The sequence below is a fragment of the Parasteatoda tepidariorum genome, chromosome 9, assembly GCF_982258835.1.
Source record: "Parasteatoda tepidariorum strain Cologne lab strain chromosome 9, Ptep-v5.0, whole genome shotgun sequence".
NCBI lineage: Eukaryota > Metazoa > Arthropoda > Arachnida > Araneae > Theridiidae > Parasteatoda > Parasteatoda tepidariorum.
Window position 1 is genome coordinate 19,040,446 of NC_141763.1, and position 24,135 is coordinate 19,064,580.

Here is a 24,135-nt window from a genome sequence, read left to right on the forward strand (position 1 = left end):
GCACAGTATTATGACACGCCTGCTTAATTTTTGGTGTTAATTTAGTTAATTCCGGAAAATTTGATAATAATTTATGATAATATGTGTCACCTGAAATTAATTTTACTGAAAAAACATTAGTTTTGGCAGTTATGCCCAATAAAGAAAGATTAGTGACACCATCAATTAATTTACGACGTTTTAGGTCTATCAACAGTCCAAAGTGCTCTAAAAAATCTGCTCCTATAATTGGAATAGGCACCGTAGCAACTAAAAATTTCCATTTAAAGTCTCTTCGTAATCCTAAATTAATGTTTAATAATTTACTTCCGTAGGTAAAAATTTTTGAATTATTAGCTGCAGTTAACTGTAAGGGACCAGGATGTAAATTTTTAATCATTTTTGGGACGGGCAAGCAGCTCACATCTGAACCTGAGTCCACTAAAAATTTTAAATGAGTTTTTTTATCATATACAAATAAGCGACACGAACGTACGGCTGTCGGATCTTTTGTCGCTGTAATAGCGACAGCCGGTTTTAGTTTTCCTGGTTATTGTTGTATGAACACGGTGAACAACATTTTCTAGCTTTTTGGCCGAATTTCGAATGATAAAAACAGATTTCAGACGATCTTTTCCGATCCCTAGAGCTAGATGTATATCTACGAAAATTATTATATCTTGTTCGAGAACGATTGCGTGATCTCTCGCGAGAAAATTTTTCAACTTGCTGGCTAAGTGCAGCTATTTGCTGGCGAAGTGCACATACTTCCTGATATAGCGGGTTCGATGTTGACGGATTTTCTCGTGTTTTTGCTGAGAGTAAGGGATTCGAACTCGTGGCGTTATTCGTTGCACAAACATTTGGAAGGGAATCCGTTCTAACTTCGGCTATTTTATCCGCTAGCTTAGCTAAATTTTCTAGCGACTCTGAGCTATCGGAAAGAATTGTTTGTATCTCTGATGGTAAACGCTGCAGCCATAAGGTTTTCAAAAAATCCTCATTTAAAGATGTACCTGCCAGCGTTTGCATTTTCCTCAATAAATGGGACGGTTTGTCGTCTCCTAATTGTAATTCAGAAATAAGTTTACGGATTTGCTTACTTTCAGAGTCTGTAAATTCCGCGATAAGTCTTTCTTTAAGAGTATGGTATTTATTTGCAGTTGGAGGATTAAACAAAATATCTGAAACTGCTGATAAAGTCTCTGGGTCTATTGCTGCAATGATATTGTTATATTTAGTTTGGTCGTTGGTAATTCCTGATAAATCAAAATTGCTTTCTGCCTGAACAAACCAAAGTTTGATGTTATTTCTCCATATTGGTGGTAGTTTAACAGCTATACGAGCAATTTGTGCTTCGGCAAGATTCTGCTCACCTTCATTTGGCATTTTGAACTTTAAATAGAAGCAAGTTTAAACAGCTAAAACTAATTCATGTATTAACGTAATTTGACAAGTATTTTAAGTTTAGAATTGACTAGTTACCTAAATATAAATACTACCACTGATAACTTAATGACTAAGAGGGAGAAATTGCATACCTAAACCAAGCGAATGACCATAAAAACATACTTGAATCGTCGCCAGCTAGCTTTGTAATGCCATAATTCATACAGTATAATCCAAGGGTTCTTCCATGAAAGTTGATTTTAGCATGCTGCGAAGTCCGTGTCACCACTGAAGTGAGTACGAAATGCGGGTTTCTCTTAAAGCATATTTATTTCACGAACACAAACATCAATATAACATAAACTAAATTAAACATTATGGGTCGTCCTGCGACCAAGCTAGCTAGTGAAAAAGTTGAAAAGGTAAGTGGCTGTTCTTCCTCTGAAGGACAGAATATATATCACTAGGATCACAGGGTTGCTTTTACCTGAAGATCTTAAATCGTCAAGCCGGTGGTAAGACTGGTGAGAGTGGCGAGCACCGCAAGCCCAAGTCAAAGCCCCGTGGGTTCGATCTTAGCCGGCCGAAATGGTGACTGATGCATGTTAAATCTGTCGAGTCACAAAGTCCTCCATCTTCTCGATACGAATGAAACCTCTGGGGATGATGATTAAGGAGTTCCACAAGCGAGTAGGGACAGGATGATTCCATAATACAAACGGACTTAGAAAATTTAGAAAGGGGAAAATGAGTTCGATATCGGGAAAACGTTGCTGGTGAGAGCATTAGCTTAACAAAATATCGCCTTATTTTTGCATCAACATTGGAAGCCAAATTTTGGCGGAGTTTTCTGAAGCAAAAACACAAAAACTTAGCTAGGGTCATCAAAAAGGAAAGAATTGATTATTAGGCTTTACAGTAAAGACAGTTAGGATGGAATTTTTTTTTAAATCTTTAAAGAACGTTTTGATGCAGAGAGGTACTGTTGACAATTATCGCTTGAGGTTCCAGCAATTCTGTACATGTTGGAGGAGTGTGAGGGGGAGGGGAGATCGTGAAAAGAATTCCGTGTATAAAGGAGATAGAAAGGAAAACAAGAAATTATAGATTTATAATGTCTGATAAAAAAAACACTTTTAATCAGCTGTTTTAATATATTAATATATATTTTTTTTCATCTTGTGTTTACTTCAAAAAAATAATGTGTTTATTTTCTAATTTTGTGTTCCCCAAATCATTATTAAGCTTACAAATGTCGTATCACAATCTGAAAAATAAATTTTCAGTTATGATCTATAGTGTTGTAGTGTATTTTTCTGAATTGTAAATATATATTTATGCAATATAATGTGTTAAGGCCGGGGAATTTTGGTTGAATCGTGACAAAGAAAGATCGAAAATATTTTTACAAAAGTGCGGGACATCATTAATGGACAGACCCAGAACCTCATTAACATAGACGGGACAAATATTGTACTGATTTTTTATATTTAAAATGTCTTTTTTCATCAAGAGATGGACTGCCTGCAATTCATCAGTAAGGGGTTCTAATATAGCTGTAATAGGTATTTTGTTCAACAATTTAGAAGCAATAACATTTCTTTCTTCTTCACTAAGCTTCATTCTCCCAATATCATTTTTATGGCCTATGTGCTTTTTTATGTATTCAACAGTAAGAACTGATTTTTTTTCTACAACCTTCATCATAGCAGGGCAGTTAGCATTAATTTTGTTGCTACCCATACATTTTTAGTTTCCTTCAGAATTAAACACTCCACTTCGATGACAATAGCAGTAGGTGGTTTTAGAGCTACCATTCTCTTCAGATCCAGATTTCTGGACATACGTAACATGATTTTCATATTCAATATTTTCTTTCCAAGAAGAAAATGAGTCTAATAAAGAAACTTCGAAAATTTCTTTCTGGATTTTAATACCACGTGTCTGTTCAACATGAAATTCCATTTTCGCTTTAGATGGAAATGTTTCATTACAAACAGCACACTTGATGCCGGATCGTGATCCGAACGACATATTTTCCAAACTTTTATCCGGATGCTTCAAACGTGTATGTTTATACAAATTGGAACTCGTTGAATATATCTTTTCACATTCAACACATTTATGTTGAATATCATCCATTATAAACTACAGATCGCAAATAACCAAATTAAAAATAACTAACTTTAAAGTAAAAAAAAAAATTAAAACAGCAAAAGCAAAACAGATCACAATAATAAAAACAAAAATAAACGAAAAAATTCAACAAATAAGATATTTTATACGAGTTCGAAAATGACAGCAAATGTCGCAAAAATTAACATAAACAAATGCGAGCGGTGACGGCAAACCTTTGAAATTTAGCAAAGACGCCAAGGAAGCGAATGAAAAAAAATCCTCAATATTCTCACTGTAATTTCCCTACTTTTTTCTCTTCCGACGAAATTCTAAGTTTTTAACATTATGGAATCGTCCTCCCCCTAGTCACTTGTTCGCTGGATTTTTTCAAAATTACAGAGCTAAGCTACGGAGTTCAAAATTAGTAATCGTAAACCCAAAAACTGGGTCGGGTGTTAAAGACGGATATTAAATAGGAAAAAAAATATTACATGTTTTATATACACAGAAACTGTCACCATAAAGCAAGAGTTTCCATCTATTAAAGATAATGTCGAATATGGAATCATAACCCAGAGTTTTCAGACGAACAACTATCTATCTATGTAATTTTTAAATACTGAAATGTTTACTTTTAAATATAAGGTGGTAAGTTGTTTATTTCATAATAAATTCATTTAATTCTTGCATTACTTAAATCAGTGTTTCTCACTCGAAAGACCGATTGCATAACTTAGTTGAATGATTTGAAATATTATTGATTTTTTAAGTCGATTTCGATATTTTATTTTAATAACACTTCTGAGGCCTCGGGTTCCCAGTTCGAACTTTATGGCCATTAACTTTTCCATAAAACAGGACAAACTGGATACTAGTTGTTTGAGCAATCGCTTGGTTTTTCTACCTGTAGATGCAGAACCGTCGCAGAATGGGCTTTGGTTGCTAAAAATTAATGACTTGCCAGCAATATTAAATGTGTGAGTGGGAGTTGGCACAAAGAGAGTGATCATGTTAATAAGTAACCAGCTGGCATCAGAAGGCTTGGTTGTACTATGACATGAAAAGTAACGCCTACTTTCTACTCGAAAGCTATGAACAGCATATAGTACTGATAAAAAAATTTTTTGTCTGCTGTTGCATTAGATTTTATGAATAAAGTTCAGATATTTTCGTATCTTCGATTTCATATGGGTTTCTCTCTATAAGTTACAGGTTTTATGCAAAGATTATATCTTTTATTTTTCAGACTTTTTAAAAAATTTTTATGGGTTTTTTTTTCTTTTTTCCCCCCGGATTTTTATTATTATTATTTTTCTTTTCCCCCCTTTTTTCACTTGTCAGTAATTTTCGTTTGTTTTATCTTCATTTTGAACTTTTATATATATATATATTTCAACTAAATTTGAAGATTTGTCTCGCCAATTTGATACTCGTTCAAAACCTTATGTAAGTTGGCAACTATATAACTCACTTTATTAAGACTTTCTTCGTCAGGCGTGAATCCAGACGCCATTTTCACATACACGACAACCATGTTTGAAGTTTGATCAGGTATTTTGTACCTACGAAAGAAAAAAAATTAATTGTATGCATTTTCCCTCCCTTCAAAATTCGCTTAAAATACAAAATTTTATTTTTCAAGTAAAGCAAAATGAGACAACTGTACTAATTTTGCGTTTCAATTTCAGGCCAAGTTTCTGGATCAAATAAGAGGATTAGATAATTGTTGACTTCAATTAGAAAACAATATTTTTTTTTTAACTGTTTCGTTTTGAAACTTATACAAGTGTATCGTAACGCTGTCGTTGATGGCAGAAGCTGTGAAGCGTGAAGCATCTATGGCATGGGTGAAAGGCTAATCGAAAAAGAAGAAAAACTGGTAGTAAAACCATTTTACTTTTAGCTGGTAGTGGGGAAGAGTAAATCAATTCTTTTTTTGAAACAATTCAGCAATATCTACTCTTTTTTGGGGAAAAAGCTATGCTATAATATATATATGCTACAATTGTGAACTGTACGTTTCTCTTAATGCATCTAATAATCAGAAAAATTAAAAATACTTATAAAACTTTTAATTTAATTATGAGACAAAGAAATTTGGAAATTCAAGTAAAATTGATCACATCAAATGTCTTTTTTTTTTTTTTTTTTTTTTTGCCCAATAAGAATTAATGGGCTGGGCCGGTCATCATTTTCAAATTATTTATATGAAGGATTCAGTACATAAATTGCATACTTGGAAGGGAAGTAATTCACATCAAAGGATTGAGATTTGAATAACGATAGTTAGTCTCCGTAAGCCGCTAGGGGCACTTCCCTATTATTGACTGGGTTGTTCGTTTGCATTTTTAATAATTATGGTCAAAAATTTATTTAAATAGGCTCAGGTTTGGCTGTTTATTGCAGATTATTGACAAGGTGGCTAACTTGACTAGCCCTTTATTTCAGTCGTCAAGTTATTAAGTGTTAAGCAAGGAAGTGTTAAGGTCGTCAAGTAAGTTCGGTTGTCTAGTTCCCATATAAGTATAACATAGAGCATGTTTACAAGCCTCTTTTAATGCGTTCGACAATAATTTTTATAAAGGCGTGGTGGCTCAGGGGATAGAGCGCTTGCCTTCAAGGGAGGTGAACCGAGTTCGAATCCTAGCGATGGCTGGTCGATACGAATTCCGAGTCCGGATTGCACCGACCACAGTGCCGACGTAAAATATCCTTAGTGGCAGACGGATCATGGGTTAGAGTTCCTTTTCGGTTAGACTAAGCATGGGAGGTCACACTCTCAATGTAACGCAAATGCGGGTTAGTTCTATTAAAAAGTCCTCCACGAAGGCAAATTTTTCCGAATGCTTGTTCCAGGAGTTTCATTGTTTTCCGGATTGAGTTCAAAATTACAAGGATACGGAATTGAACTATAGTGAACCTTTGCAGATAAACGGACATTCCTTTGAAAAGGTTAAAGAATTTAAGTATCTTGATACAATTATCAATGACCAAAACAAACTGAAATCTGAAATTGACAATAGAATCAATATGGCCAACAAATGTTTTTTTGGACTAAAAAGTCAACTAAGATCGAATTTTATTAGCCGAAAAACAAAACTGAAATTATATAAGACACTCATTCTGCCTGTCTTGCTATACGGAAACGAAACCTGGACTTTAAACCTTGACGTCCAACGCCCGATAGAAACGTTTGAAAGAAAGATACTTAGAACTATCTTTGGTGCCATACCAGAGGGGGGATGTTGGCGAACACAGTACAACTTTGAACTTTATGGGCTCTATAAACATCCTCAAATTATGCAGATAATCCGATGCAACCGACTAAGGTAGCTCGGCCATATATGGAGAGGCTCTGAAGATAGCCCTGTAAAAATTGCCACCTTCAAGAACCCTCAGGGGTCCCGCTCTAGAGGTAGACCACCTACTCGATGACTCAGCGACACCGAAAACGACCTCAATGTCCTAAAACTTAAGAACTGGAGGGGAGTTGCCATGGACAGAGGGAGCTGGAGAAGGCGTGCTGTTGAGGCAGCCAGGACCTGCAAAGGGCTGTTGCGCTCCTGAAGAAGAAGAAGAAACGCAAAATTGGGTCGGCTGTTCAACGACGGTTTCAAATCATTTTAATAAAATATGAAATAAACGTAAAATGAAGATTATTTAAGTAAATAAAAGTAATGTTGCAAATGCCCTCGGACAGTCAGTTCATAATGAACAGACGCTTCCCTCGGCATACGAAGACATTTTCAGCCACGGAGTTCCGTAAAATTATCAATTTTCATGATCTACCTTACTTTCTCCAAATTTTTAACTGATAATATTGCCGAGCGAATCGAAGCTATCGATATTTCAGAATAATATCACGATATATCGGTGTACTATCCAAAATATAGATATCTATATATATATATTTCTCTTACAACTACCCGAATGGCAACGCTGGAAAATCGACCAATGATTGCCGCTGAAAATGCCACATGCCAAATCTAGCTGAGGTGGCTCAACATATAGCGCTTTTAAAAACGGAAACTGAAATGACCAGAGAGCATCAGCTGCGACAATCTCATACTATTAAGCTAGGCGGAAGTGAGTAGTCTTTGTCGATAGATCTCTATTTGAGTATTTTCTAGAGAGCGCTTTTTTTCACGAATTTACATATTAAGAATTTATTTGACGATTTTTGATTTCTATCACGAATTTATTTGTTTTATCATTGTTATTAGTTGATCATTGAAAAATGAGTCTCAGTCGTGCTGTTACGCTTTAAAATTTTATACTATAGCACAGTTCTAATAGGTTTAACGAATTACATGTCATTCATTTGAATTAAAATTTATTTTAATGACTTAGTATTTACTAAAAAGATGTAATTTTTTTAAAAAAAAAAGTTGTTACATGGATTTGAATGATTGTTTTGAATTCTTAGAATTTTGTGCATTTTTAATGTACCTAATGGTTTGAGAAGCAAACCATATAAGATTGCGTAGCAATTTTCGGGGGTTGGCGAACGTTAGCGAGCAGGGGGCGCAGCACACTAGTATTACTATATATCGCGATATGTTAGTATTTAACAAGAACTTTTTTTTCTTTTAGAACATTATTATTTTTTCAATATTTATCGCGTGTCAATTTATTGATATTTATTTTGTCGATATTTATTATATTTTAAATAACGTTACATGAACTCGTGACTGATATTTCTAGATGCAGACATCACAAATTTATAATAAATTCATTAAATATTACAGGAAAACAAGGTAAAAAGAATATTACCTCATACAAATGCCGATTCTAGGTAAATTACATTCACTGCTTCCCATTCGTACAACGTCGACATTCAAGTCGAAAGCATCGCTTCCGACTGCCCTCTCCACGTTGTAACGGAAAGTGAACTGAAATAAAAAATTTTTTTTTTACATATTTCTTGAAATTTTTTTTAAGGAATGAGATTTTTGTTTTATTTACTTAACATTTTCCTACCATATCAGCACCAAATATTAGCATACTTCTTTTAAAACAAATTAGTATTCTAATCAACTATATGAATTGAATAAGCAATTAAAACTGTTATAAGTACATTGAACATATTTATTTTTTTGACTTTTTAATCAACCCGTTTTGTCCGGAACTGCGGGAACTAGTGATAGGTGGACCGGAGTACCTGGCCAAAAAGGCCACCTCCGTAAATTATATGATTACAAACTGAATCAAAGGCCATTGATGTTGAAATTATTTGGGTTAGTAAACTTAATGTTAGGTAGTTAAATAATATTGTGGAAAAAGAAGATAGAAAGGGCAGCACAAAACAGGGATAACACAGACAGGTAAAAACATAAACAAGCAAATGAGGTCATTAATCTTTCAGAAAAAAAATTATATTATATTAAATTATTAAATTTTTTTATTTTTTATTTAAAATTATTGACAAATAAGCAGTTAGTGATTAGCATTGTTAGTAGTTGTATCAGTAAATTAATTCAGAATGAGCCGCAGTAATTCCGCTAAGAATGGGGCCATCCCAAGCAAGTGGAAGAGTCTAATGATGATAGAGGAGATGTGGAGAAAGTCAGACGGAGCGAAAAAACCAGCAAACGGTGTCTTGAAGAATTTTATAGTAATGGAGAATGGCCTTAGGCCATCTCCTGCACTTAGAGTCATCTGGGTCGTAGTTAGAGGAAGACCAAATAAGGGGGTTGGAGTGCCCAGTGATCTTAAGAAAATACTTAAGAGATCTATTTTTGTACAAGTCAAGAAGGCTAGGCGTGCAGGTGTCATTACGGATATTTTTGTTCCTGAAATACCAGGGTGAATTTGTGATATTGCGGAGAGTTTTGTTATAAGCACTCAGTAAGAGTTTAAGATTTGTCTTTGCAGCCCCCCCCCGAAGGCGGGTGCAGCATATGTTAATAGGGGGGTGGGAAGCATTTTGAAAATAAGAATCCTGTTATTAGTACTGAGGGGGGTTCTTTTTTAGAATAGGATAAAGTGCACATTTTGCTGCTATGAATTTACTTTCAATGTTCCTAAAATGATATTTGAATGTCAGGGTTTTATCCATAATGTCACCTAAGTACGTAGCCTTCGTTTCCCATTTGAAAGAGAAGTTGTTATCAATGATAACATCCTTCTTGTAGGTCCTTTTTCTGGTGAATAGCACCGCCTGAGTTTAGTCGATATTGAGGGCAAGTTTCCAATTTTGGAAATAGTCAATGATGGTGAGGAGATGGTAAATGATATCGCTGATATACTTGCTTTGTGTGGCAATGACTGTATCGTCAGCGTACAGTGCAGTCAGAATACCAGGATCTCTAGGGATATCATTAATAAAAATTAAAAATAGGAGGGGTCCTAGTTTGCTCCCCTGGGGAACACCACTGTTAATGGGTCTTAGAGTGGAGAAAAAGGTGTTGCAGTTGACGAACTTTCTGTGTGTTAGGTAGGATCGTATAATTAGAATAAGTGGTCTAGGGAAATTGTATTTAATTAATTTATAGATAAATGCATCGATCCATACCTTGTCGAAGGCCTTAGCCAAATCAAGAAAGACGGCACCTGCTGTGTGTTTGTTGTGTAGCCATCCTTCATGTACGTATTCAATGAGCCTGATGAGTTGGTGTTGTGTGGAATGTTTAGGACAAGTCGATGTCCTCAGCAATTTATATTGAAATGATACAAAAAGTGGTTTTATGGAAAAAGTGGTAAAATATATTATCGAAATTAATTGGTTTTTCTACTGTTAGAGCATTCAAAAAGTGTTTGATAGATCAAAAAATACTTGCTCCTTATAATTCTAGATCTGATCAGAAATAACTAAATCATCATGGTATCTGAAAATCTTTTAATTCACTCAGATAACTGAAAATTCTGAAAAAAGTTTCCCACCACAATTAATGTCTTTGAAAAAAGGAACTGTCCTAAATATATGACGCTGGGCGTTAACCGGTTAAGGCGAGAATTTTGCATTTTTACTTAAAGTGGGCGTTTTCTTTTCGAAAGCGGTGAAGAATTCGAAAGAACATTTTACCGAGGAAAATCGGTGGGACGAAAACGTATTTTATGATTTCCTACATTTTGATATCTTTCCAAAATTAAGCTTTGGTTTGGAATATTTTAAGACTTATAACAGAATTAAATTCTTTTATGCGCCGCTTACTATCACCCATCCTTTTTTGTTTCTTACAAAATTCGGAAAAATGTTGTTCGCAGATGGTAATACTCTAAGTAAGGAGTGAGGGAAAAAAAAAACTCTCAATTTTTCCGCTAAACTGAAGAGCAGTAAAACCTGTCCCTGAAATAGTTTTACAATCCAATTTTTTCTGGATTATTACAGGCATCTATCAGAAATACTGCGAAGCAAAAGATGTGAAGAAATCGGGAAAAAAATAAATAACACAAAATTTAAAAAAATTCCCTTTCAAGCCAACGAACAGCATTTGAGCATAACCATCAACTGGTTAAACATACAACATTTCGTCTATTTCGCCTTTTTTGGGCAGTAAATTTTAATTAAAAAATCTAGTCTAGAAAACAAAGAATTACTGTTACCGTATGCATATCCACAATGATTTGTGCTTCATCTTTATATTTCTCAAAACAAAACAGTAGTTGATTAAGAATTGCGTTGTTTAAGATAGAGAAACTATTACAAATTTGGTAGTTTATATTTTTATCAAAAATAAGCGGACTAGTTTTTATTCCACCATCCTTGAAAAGGTTGAGTAGGTATTTTTTGTCTGCCTCGTGTTAACCAGTTTTATCCCGATTTTCTTAAGTTGAACTAATACAAAAAGTGGTTTTATGGAAAAAATAGTATATTACATAAATTGATAGCCAACATTTAATTTAAAAAAGTTTCTGGTCGTTTATAATTTTAGATCTAGTCATACGTTCGCAAATTTTATTTTTCAACAATGGTAATCTTTTTGTTTTCCGAGGCAAATGATACAGCGAAAAAAAAAAGAAAAAAAAAAGGACCATACGACAATGAATGTTATTTAAAAAAGAAACTTCTAGAAATCTGACTCTAAAAAGATAATATGACTAGCTTTGAGCTCATTTGACTCAAAAATTGTTAAACCGTTTTTCGAAAGAAAAAAAAGTACATTAACGATTAAATTTAATGAAAACGATTAAATTTAATCTTGAGTTCAAGTTACCGCATGTACAAATTCAGAATTAAATTGAATACTACTACTACTGCTATGTTTGATAGTGGTTCGTTTGAATTTTAGGATATTTTCTCAGTTTTTATGATTAAATATAAGATTTTTTACTTTTGAAAATTTATTAAATTTCTTTATAAAATTACTTTGTAACATAAAAATTAACTATTAAGCTTTATGAAAAAATATCTTATGTTCAAGTTACAGCATGTACAAATTTATAATTAAAGAGAATAATACAGCTAATGATATCTTGATAGTGGTTTGTTCGCATTTTAGAATACTTTCTCAGTTTTAATGACAGAATATACGAATTTTTTTTGAAAATTAATTAAATTTGTCTTTAAAATTTCTGTTGAAACATAAAAATTAACGATTAAACTTTATAAAAAATATCTTGTGTTCAAGTTACTGCACGTACAAAAAAGGAATTACATAGAATAGTACAACTACTGATATCTTGATAGTGAACTTCAAAACATTCTAACAATTTTGAAATACAAAATTTATCGGTGAAATTGTAAGTAGTGAGGAAGCGATTCACTAGCATGCAGGTGCAATATATAGATAGAACACCTGTTAGAGCACTGTAAAGATAGTGGTAGTTACTTGGACGAGAGCACATCCTTCTCCCACAGCCTGTAAATCCACAACGGTTGGAACTTCTGGAATCTTCATCTTCTGGGTCACGAGTTTGTTCTCTTCGTTTAGTTTGAATCCTTTAACAAGATTGTCAGCTTCAACGGCGAGACCCAAGTCTACAGTCCCTTTCGTTTGGATAGATGCGTAACGGGCTAATGCTTGTAGGGCTACTATTGTATCCTGCAAAAACATAAAAACAAATTCTCATAAATCCAGAGATTCCAACTTGCAGCAAAATGGCGCGGCATGTCTTATTCTTAGTTTAAAATATAGCGACAACCAGTATGTATTGTTTTGTAAAGAATATATGCGAACCTGCTCGTGAACTTTGCTCAATCAAACGTCTAATCCTTAAAGTGATATATTAAAAAAATTGTTAACTTGCACTTATTTCAACTATTGAACAATGGTTACCCAAATGCACTAAAACACTAAAAGAACAATGAATATCCAAATATGTAGCCTCCATTAGCAATGTGCAAATCATTTGTTCTTTTAAAATTATTTGTTCCAACTTGCTCCTCTTTGTGGATCAATATTTTCCAGAGGTAGCAAAATGGCACGTCACGTCTCATTCTTAGTTTATAATGGTGACAATCACAATACAATATTTTGTAAGGAATATATGTGAACCTGCATGCGAGCTTTGCCTTATCTAACGTCTAATCTTTCAAGTGATATATTAAAAAACGTTAACGAGCACTTACTTCCACTATTGAATTATCAGTGAATAACACTAAAGGAACAATGATTACTCAAATAACTAGCCTCCATTAGCCCAGTGCAAATTATTTGTTCCAACTTGTTCCGCTTTGTGGGTAAACATTTTCTAGCATTAGCAAAATGGCGCGTCACGTGTCATTCTTAGTTTAGAAAAGTGACAATCACAATGCAATATTTTGTAAGGAATATATGTGAACCTGCATGTGAGCTTTGCCTTATCTAACGTCGAATCTTTCAAGTGATATATTAAAAAACGTTAACGAGCACTTACTTCCACTATTGAATTATCAGTGAATAACACTAAAGGAACAATGATTACTCAAATAACTAGCCTCCATTAGCCCAGTGCAAATTATTTGTTCCAACTTGTTCCGCTTTGTGGGTAAACATTTTCTAGCATTAGCAAAATGGCGCGTCACGTGTCATTCTTAGTTTAGAATAGTGACAACCACAATGCAATATTTTGTAAGGAATATATGCGAACCTGCATGTGAACGTTGACCTACAAAACGTCTAATCTTTAAGTAGTATCTAAAAAAACCATTCATGTGCATTTACTTCCACTAATGAATTAACAATGAATAACACTTAAACAACCGTGAATACCTCAATAAGTAGCCCCATTACCTGTGAGTCATTTGTTCTTTTAAGCTCATTATTTGTTTATTTAAGAAAGACATATTAAAAGTGACTATTGAAATATGTAATAAGCATATTAATTTGTTACATAGCCCATTTTTAAAAGCGATGAATAAAAATAGTCATACAAAACCAAAATTAAGAAGTTACTTTTCCAATTTGCTGCTTAATAATTTAGAATTTTGTCTAGTAACTACATAAAAGAGTGTGACACAATTTTGCTCATCCGTTAAAATTACAAAGAATTTTTGAGTGATATAAAACGGAAATATTCCGCTTGTCTGTATTATATTTTCTGTATTATAGAGCTTGTTTGTATTATATTTTAATATTTGCAAATTTTCAATTTCTAGCTAATTCGCTAATCAAATTTTATAAAATGTCGGTGAACCCGTTATTCAGAAAAAAAAAAAAAAAGAAAACAAATATGAAGAAAAGGCTTAGCATATTTTAAAGGTAATGTAAAACCTGTTTTAAGAACAATAGCTAAAAAAAAAATTGATCGCATTATTGCAATCACTGGTTACCTATTGGTCAATTTTATTTCCTGGACAGACTGTCATAAACGCCACGACATTTCAAGTCACAAGTTTAAAAAAACTGCTTGAATTGATTTCTGTCATCTTGCCGTCCAAAGGGCTGGATTGGTTTTCAATTCCAACTAAATTTACATTTAAGACGTCACAGAGTTCTCTTCCTTCTTCAGTATTCATATTAATTCATCCGCCAAGACAGTAATTATGAATAAGTTAATCATAAATACAACATAAAAATATTGAAAACTAATCCTATGTCGGAACAAAATACAAGCTGGTAAAAAGAAAATAAAAGAAAAAGAGAATTCAAAAAAAAATTATGAAACAGAAGCGGTCACCATAGCAACGTATGCAATGACGACGCATGCGCACTGTTTATTCATACCATATATGGCAGTACTTTTACTTTCGTTACTTGTACCGCCGGTACAAGTAAAAAGTACGTACTTTTACTTGTACTTCGTTACTTTTGAAATTTAGTTCTTTTACTTGCACTTTCGTTACTTTTTTAGGAAAAAAGTGCAAGTATTTGTAACGAAAATATCGAATGAAATCGTTACTTTTTTCTAAAACTCGGTAAGCTTTGAAAAAAAAAATATTTAAAAATAATATTTATGTTTTTTTTTTTTAATTTATAAAATTAATGTGCAATATATATGCATTAACAGCCAACTTCGTGTTTAAATACCTTCTGTTTCAACTTATACTGCACATTCAATTATGTTTTACTAGCTCAAAGGTCACAAAGCTAACTGAAACCCCGTGTTTGCTTTGTTTACGTTTGTGCTTTTAAAACGCGTTTCTAAAGAGTAAAACAATTTTAAATCAATGGTAATTTAAATAAATAAAAATAATAAACTAAAAATTAAAATCAATAGATAAAATTTCTTTTTCGTGCAAATCCATAAAAAGTTTGATATTAAAATTATATTTGATTTTAAAATTATATTACGCGATTATATAATAAAATTATATTATAATATTCTTCCGAATTTAAAAATAAATTAATATCCATAACTTTCAAAATTAAAAATAATTAAATAAATAACAACAATTTCGCAAAACCATTAAAGAACATAAGAATATTATTCAATAAAAGTTTAGGTTACTTTGAATTTTCGATTTCCTAGAAATGTACTTTTAAGTCGTTACTTTTTTGTTCAGTACTTGTACTTTTACATGTACTTTTTACTCGTTACTTTTTAAAAGTAACGTTGCCGTATATGATTATTACTCCTGAACACAGTTGAAAAGTGTGATGACGTCAAAATAAGGTACACACGCCATCAAATCCAAAACAGTACCCATTTTGCCAATGGGTAAAAACGCGTTTTGAAGTAGATTTAGGCGATAAGGGTATCTAGCAGGATGCTGAAAATTGCAAATTGAAAGTTTATTTATTATAAAAACTTCATTTTCAATGAGTTTAATTATTTTATTTTTACCTGGGTTGAAATAAATCCACCTTTAGAGTTTCTTTGTTTAGCAATCCATCGTACCACTGGTAGGACACTTTCTGTGCTCTCATCATTCTCCAGTTCTATTCTGGCAAGGATGTAATATCCTGCAATCTCAACACTAATAGACTTGGACTTTAGGCCTTTTCCTTCTGAACTCCAGTGTCTAAGTCCCCCTACAAGAGAAATGTAGTTAAACTTATGAATAACGGTGACTTGCGGGACTGGGCTATGTGTCCGGTGTAAAGAGGTGGTCGCCATTTGGAGTTATTAGTTATAAAAATAATAAAGAGCTTTAATTCACTTTAATAGTGATATAAGAATAACATTGGCGCCTCCACTTATCCTTTTAGTCGCGGTGGTTCAGGGAATAAAACGTCCGTCTCCGGATGAGGTCCCAGGCTCGAATCCCAGTGGTGGCTGCTTGATGTGAATTCTGCACCCGACTCACAGTGGGGACGTAAAATATCGTTAGTGGTTGACGGAGCATGAGTTAGAATCAACGGGAGTTGAGTTCGGACTTACCGTGGGAAGTAACCTTGGTTTTTCTCTCCCTCGATGTTTATTTACTTATTAAACGAAATGATTAATTTAACTTTAAAGTAAGCGCCGTGGCGGATCAGGGGATAAAGCACTCGCCTCCCATTGAAGTAACCTAGGTTGGAATCCCTGGGATGGCTGGTTGATACGAAATTTTATCTGATAGATTACTTTCTAAATACAAGATACATTGTGCTACATCATTAAATAATTGAGTTAATTCAAGTTTGCAAGTTCAGTTATCACGCCGGCCAGGTGGCCGAGCGGTTAGACCGCCTGACTGCGAAGTCAATGGCTGCGGGTTCGAGTCCCGCTCTGGGCATGGATGTTTCTCTCTCTTGTGCTGTCCTCTGTTGTGTGTGACGTGTGAATGCGGCCCACCCTATAAACGGGTTTGTGGCAGTGTGGCGTGGGCAATGTTGCTCGCCTCCGTGACTTTGGTTCACAGGTGCCCACTGGGTAACGTGAAATGAGTAACAATTCCGGCATCTTCTAAGGCGAAAAATAAAGTTTAGTGCCAGTGCCTGCAATTTGAAAAAAAAAAGTTCAGTTATCACAATTGGCGCACACTTAAAAGGCTCCCAAGAAAACGTGCCAAATAAGTAGACGACACTTTACCTCAGTCAAGGAACGGAACTTGATTAATGCATTTAAATGTTATGGAATTTAAGATCTTATTTTATTCGCAAAATATTTATTTATCATCACAAGCAAAATACTTTTAAAATTTCAACGGCTGTTATAATTTTTATTAAAATGATGGCGTTTTGATTAAATAAATCCAATCAAAGTTCAAGAAACCCTAGGATTCCGTGAATACAAGTTTAAAACCTCCAATCTATACCAGCGTTTCCCAAATTTTTTCGGCTACGGAAACCTACTAAATAATCAACCTTCTTTTGGTTTAACCCTAACTTTATGTATAACGTTTATTAAGGTAATCGTGAGCGTTATAAGATTTTTCATTGTATTATAACTCATCTTAAATTAGGTTTTATGTGCAACAGTAAAATTTGTAGTCCTCTTGTGCTATATCTAATCTAGTAGAGAATTTGTTTTTGGTGTGTATATGTTACCGGAAAAGTTTGAAATTCAGCATTCTATAGAACGTCTAGGCATTGTATATAATGCCTAAGACTAGCCAGCGATGTGTGATACGATTTATATTTCACACCTTTCCTAAGCATTCTATAGGTTGCAAAGTATAAAATGCTTCTCCGTTTCGTTTCGTAATGTAATGAAATGTAATTCAAAATGTCATTCAAGCCTGCCATGTCGCAAGAAATAGGTTAATTTCTTATTCTTTAAATGTAAATTTTGTTTCTCTTAATAATAAAAGGCATAAATTATCATTATCATTTTTTTTTACGTATTTTGAATAATTTTTTTTATTGGCACTCTCATTATTTCTTCAAAATAACATTTTTATTCTTGAGAAATGCTCATCATTTACATAAAAACCTCATCAAGACGTTTTTTTCTTACTTTGCCTAAATAGTATTTGTCATTCTACAGAATGCCTAGGTATTATATACAAATTCTAGGGAAAGTATGTAATACTTCTCAAATTTCATACCTTGCCTAAAAAAATCTGGTATTATATACAATGCCTAGGCATTCTATAGAATGCCGGGGTTTCATACTTTGCCGGTAACATATACATAAGCCGAAAATGTATGAACTAAGCCGAATTATACAAAATGAAAACCTAAATGATCTGCTATAAACGTTGAAAATAGTGGTTCTTAGGTTCTTCATTCAAGAATTCTGTTGGAAACTGCAGTATTTTATAAATGCTTAGTCTTAGTTTTTTCATTATAGCGTTATTAGAAATACTATATTTCCCGAAAAAAAAATGCCATTTCGATTTCATTGACAATATACTTATACTTAAAATAATTTCAAAAAAGGCAATTGGAAAATTCAATAAATTATGGATTGGTTTTACCTGAATTTAATCAGATGTTTCGAAACTCATAATTGGTTTATAAAAAGTACTAACTCACGGAACCCAATTTGGGAACCGCTGGTCTATAGTGGCCAAAAACTGGTAAGTGTTCATTTCAATTGAGAGATTATATTCAGCTATGTACTATGCAACAGATGGAAAAGTTGCTGTGTATAGGTTACGCCCTCTTTAATGAAAAATTCTTTTTAAAAAGACATAACGTTAAATAAGCTTTTCTGTAAGAATAAAATACTGTTCGATCATTCACATTCTGCTTTCATTTTAACACGTTAAAGCCGGGGTGACCCACCGGTGGGTCACGCTAGATTGTCTCATCTTGGCAGGGCATCGGAGTAAAAACTGGTAACAATAAATTTCATTTTTTAGTTTTTTTTTCGGGAATAATAAAAATCCATAACTACCAATTGTTTTTAACGGATGCAATTTTGATATTAAATTGCTTCTTCGCCGTGATAAATTTCCTTACAGGGAATTGTTATTGTTGAGAATAGATTAACTCCTCCCGAATATTATCTAATATTGAAATAGTTATTCTACCAGTATTTTCTCTTTTCCCGTACCAGTATTTTCGCTTTTCCCGGCGTGAACGTGTTAAATTTGATGCTTCCATCCACCAAAATCAAACGGATACTTCGTATAGTATATATTAGCGTGGTTTTTTCTTTTTTTTTTGTTGCTCCTGATGTTAAAATGTTAGAAGTTACATGCAGTTCGGTACTAACCGATTCGTCGATAGTGTGAATTCGATAGTGGCGGGTAAAGATGTAGGATATGAAATTGGATATCGGAGAGGGCGGTGCCTAGCACCAAGTTAAGAATCGTGGGATCTCATTGGACGCTGACGCCAGAGAATCAAAAGTTAAGAAAAGGTCGGATTTGGTATTTGAAAACTGTTTGAAATAATCATAAAAATAACATGAAATAATAATAATACAATTGCGAAAGACAGAAAATACAATGAGAGCGATATTTACAAACACGAAAATAGATCAATAAACACTAATTAAGATAAGCGAGAATATAAAACAATTGAGGTATAATAAAAGTAGTACTTGATTAAATGAGTTATTTACATATATACAAATCGGGTTGGGGTTAGCATTATCAAATAAAAATAATCATGATTTGAGTGTATGATATAAATAAAAGTATATCCTCTGTTATAGAACTGACCCAGGCGTCTCGGTAATTACCGCTCGTTTCTGGGTTGCTCAGCTTACTATAGTTATCAAATACTAACTCTTTGGTCGTGATCCCCCAAGGAGGGGTTGCTACGAGGTAGTAATTGTTATGTTTGCTCTACATGAGATGTTTGTGTGTAGTAAATTGAATGAATAATTATAATATTATCCTGAATGTTGTTTGAAAAAGGCAGTGATTAGGCTGAATTTGGAGTTGTCTTCTATAAAGTCAATATCAAATTAAAATCGCTAGTGGTACAGTTGATGGCTTTTGTATAAAAATCCTTATTTAATTTATCCATATATTCGTTTATGTTGGTAATTTTAAGATCTTCGAGGATGCTATTATAGCTGATGCATCTAGGTGCTCCCAGCTTTCTTCTGAGGATTCTACCTTCAGCACTAGCTAACTTATTTTTTAATGAATTCCTTAAGGTGTTAATTGCAGGGCATGCGTAGGTTAGAACTGGCCATTAAATAGACAGTCCTTCTGCATTTAATATTAAGTAAGAGTTGAATTTGCATTTAGGATTGGGTGGCTGCCCAGTCAGCACCGTTAATGGAAATAAGAAACAAAATATTAAATGTTTTATATACACAGAAACCCTCACGTGAGCAAGAGTTTCCATCTAATAAAGATATTGTCGAATTTGTATGCAGATTCGAAGAACTTTTGCATCCAAATCCAGTTACTATATATTTAAATACCATAATAAAGTTTATTAAAAATAAACTGGTAGATTTACTGATAGAATTATGATCATAAAATTTTAGTCAAAGTAATCTGAAAAAGTAACGCCTACTTTTTACTCTAAGCTCTATTGAACGTGCTTTTAGTACAATTCGACACGACAAAACATGGAATCGGTCTACAATATCTCACAATAGATTAAGTAGTTTGTGCATGCTCAGTGTGCATAAGAAAAGAATCAAAGATGACTCGGAATTCATTGAAAAAGTTATAAACAGATTTGGACAGCAAACAAGACGATTACAATTCTTGTTTGATAGAACAATTTTTTAATTGTTCTGTATTAATAATTACTTAATTATTTGTTTTTGAATAAAAAGATTTGTAATAAATTTTTTTTTATAGCAGAATTGTTTTTCTGTATGTCCTTAATTGTTAAAAAAAGAAAAGCCAGGGGGGTGCAAGTGCACCTCCTTATTTAAAACCAATGGATTATTACCTTAAAACTTATTATTATTCAATGTAAATTTTATGATCTGATTAGTTTTAAACTGATTATACTGTTTATATGCCAATTAGTCTAAGTCGCCCTCAGCCTAGATCAGTGTTTCTTAACCTGTGGTTCATGGACCCCTTAGGGGTCCATGGGTCATATTTTGGGGGTCCACCGACTACTCCTAATTTTTAAAACGTTTGGATCAATAATATTTAAATAGCATTGATCTTTTTTTCTTTCTAAAAGATGAAAATACATACATATTTGAAACTAGGTGATCGAGATACCCCAAATTCAGTACGGACTGCACACAGCCCTCAAATATCCCAGTCATATTTTTAACATCCTCCACTTTCAGTTTGCACCATCAGGGGCAACCCCCTGATGATGTCCGCTGTACTATTTTTATTATCCCCTATCAAGTTACGTACATTTGACACCTTGTTGAGGTTACTAGAGCTAGAATTTTTTACTAAGAAGAAAGCCTAGTTTTTGAAATCTGAAACATTAGACAAACTTGGATTTGGTATTCCACAAAAATCTCTGGTTGATGCATCTCTCAAAGCTGCATATCAAATTGCTAAAAGCAAGAAACCGCATACTATTGGAGAGACGTTAATTAAGCCATGTGCGCTGGAGATGGTTGAATTAGTTTGTAGATTGGAACAGAGAAAAAAAATTTGAGGCAATTCCATTTTTAAATGATGTGACACATTCAAGAATAATTGAAATTTCTTGCAATATCTTGAAAAAGATAATCGATGAATTGAAAGTATCGCCATTTCCCTTTGGTATGCAACTGGGTGAAACTACAGATATCTCGAATTATACTCAACTTCTTGTTTTTGTTCGTTACGTTTCTCTTGATACTATCAAAGAAGAATTCTTATTTTGTGAGTCTCTTTTGCAAACTACAAAGGCAGTTGATGTTTTAGCATTGTTAAATGTTTCCTTTACCAAACAAGACTTCGGCTGGAAAGAAAAACTTCATTCACTTCGTACAGATGGAGCACCTGTGATGCTTGGCAATAAATTTGGTTCTGTCCTGTTGGTTAAAAAAAAAGTCTCCTAATGTTCTTGTTACTCATTGTTTTTTACATAAACATGAGCTTCCAACCAGCTTAAAAGAAGCATTATCAAAAGTTATTAAAACTGTAAATTTTATTAGACGTAGAGCTCTTAATCATTGTCTCTTTAAAACGCTGTGTCAAGAAATGGACGTAGAGCATGAGGTACTTCTGTACCACACGGAAGCTGTCACGAGAGCAGGTTTTGAAACAATTTTTCATGTTGAAGATCGAATTATCACTTGTTCTAGAAGAAAAAGATAACTCATTCTTCGAATATTTAAACAAAAAGGATTTTACCTATAAATTGGCTTACCTGGCAGATAATTTTAACCGCATGAACAATATAAGTCTTTTAATGCAAGGATCCGATATACCATTATGGATACAACTGAGAAATTACAAGCATTCTAATTGAAGATGCCACTTTGAAAAAAAAATAGAATTCCAAATGAGATATATTCAAACTTTTAAATGTTGGACGAAGTGCTTTCTGAAAATGGATCTTGGCAAGATAATTTGTTACTGAATAACTTAAAAATGAAATCTGTGAGCACCTGGAAGTACTTCAAGTTTCATTGAAAATTTTTTTTAAATTGGATGAGATAAAGATAAAAGATGAGTTGTGGATTCGTCATCCTTTTCTTTGTGATATTGACCGTATCGATGATATGAACCTTGCCAAAGATGAGCTTATAGATCTTAGAACCAACTCCTTGCTAAAAATGGATTTCGATTCAAAAACACTCGGAGAGTTCTGGTCTTCTGTGAAAGAAGCCTACCCATTGCTTGTAAAGCGAGCTATTTCAGCTATAATTTCGTTAGCTACAGTGTATCTTAACGAAGCCGGACTTTCCACAGTTGTGACAATAAAAAAAAACATCGTTATCGATTGAATGTTGAACATGTTATGCGCGTTGCTTTGTCGATAACCATCTCTCTATTCAATTTATTATTTAAGGAAAAGCAGCAACAACCTTCAGACTAAAAATTTTAATTTTAAATATTTTGTATACTATTGAAATAATAAAATTAAATGCTAAAATAAATAAAATACTAAAAATTGATGTTTTTTGCAATTTTTTTTTCTCAGGGGGGTGGTCCGTGACTTCTTAAAAAATTTTAAAAGGGGTCCATTGTATCAAAAAGGTTAAGAAACGCTGGCCTAGATGAAGGAGTTGAGTGTCCGAGGATAGGTACTTACAATCGCTACATGCCAAGTCTTTTATAAAGAGTAGGCGTAATTATCTTTATTCTACACGTTTTACTAGTTAATTCGCTACCAATTTATTATTACAACTTTAGCAGAAACCGCAATATGCGAAAAATTAGCACAGGTAAATATAGAATACCAGTAATGCTGCATAAGTCGATTCGAGAAATAAATTTCCATTGCGCAAAATATAAAACGGACCCCCTTGAATAACTTTTGATCCATTGATCGGAATTTAGCGTTTTAGGAATTAATCTTAATGGATCGAGGGGTTGGCCTCAAATATGCTCATTAATAAGTGCAGCCGATGTTTTAAGTTACGAAATCAAGCACAAAATCTTACTTTCTCTGAATAAACATACCTGTTTTTCGACGGATATGGATTTCGATACCCCAGAATGTAGGGGATAATCGCAATCTGGAAAATATAGTCCCAATAGTTTGGTCAGGAGAAGGATCCAAAGTTTGGACCCCTTAATGTTCATTTTACTTTTTGCTTATTTCGCTATATCTCGAGAATTTAAGCGTATTAAAAAAAAATTTTGCACACATTTATAAAATTCGTTTTTCCGAAAATAATTTCATGCAAATTATAACTTTGAATTTTTTTTTATAAATTTTTTTAGCATTTTATTTAATAATTACGTGATATTTCCATTAATATCTCCAATGAAATAAAAAGAGTAGAAAATGGATAGCAAGGTCTTGGCTGTATATCTTCTCTTTATATACCAGGCACTCACCCCTCTTTATGTACAGGAAGTACGCTTGTACTTTCGAATATTGCGTGTTAGGTTTCACAAAGTTTTCGTCACGCTAGTTTTACGCCCAAAACTTTTCATTTATATATCTTCTTTGTCTGTGAAGAGGAGGCACTGCTTTCATTTTCCTCCGAAAGAATAAAAGTTGCCAAACCCTAAAATTTAACCGAACTCTTCCTTCTATTCCAGAAAACATGAAGCATCTTGGAACATTTTGAAAGTTACTTTTTGTAGCTAGATGCGTTTGGATATCCTGGAGGAATGAAATGGTTTAAAAAAAATATATATCTACTTGTAGATCTGCCCCGTGAACATTTAGACTATTTCGAAGGAGATGATGGGTCATAGAATTAAATGGTTCCTTTTTTCAGTTTCTAAATAGGGCTATAAAAAAGCACATGATTTTTGTACGTTTTGGGGGTGATATATTGTACAAAAAAGTGAAATATTGCATGATTTAAATTTGTCTTCTAAAGCATCAATTTCTAATATGCCGTCAATAAACAATTTAATTTGGACGAAACTAACAACACGCGTTTAGTAGACGTTATTTTTACAGCAGCCGACCCAAT

At 33.4% G+C, this 24,135-nt stretch overlaps 1 protein-coding gene across 4 annotated transcripts in view; it reads right to left on the reverse strand.

The window, feature by feature from the left end:
• The window catches only part of LOC107439020 (pregnancy zone protein), a 113,962-nt gene that overhangs the window by 21,243 nt on the left and 68,584 nt on the right, over window positions 1–24,135 (reverse strand). For all 4 annotated transcript variants that reach the window (XM_016051483.3, XM_016051477.2, XM_043046296.3 and 1 more), the window contains 4 exons: window positions 15,634–15,821; window positions 12,258–12,470; window positions 8,260–8,378; window positions 4,958–5,048 (listed from right to left, as the gene is read on the reverse strand). In XM_016051483.3, the coding sequence (XP_015906969.1) occupies window positions 4,958–5,048; window positions 8,260–8,378; window positions 12,258–12,470; window positions 15,634–15,821 (611 nt within the window). The remainder of the gene's footprint in view (window positions 1–4,957; window positions 5,049–8,259; window positions 8,379–12,257; window positions 12,471–15,633; window positions 15,822–24,135) is intronic.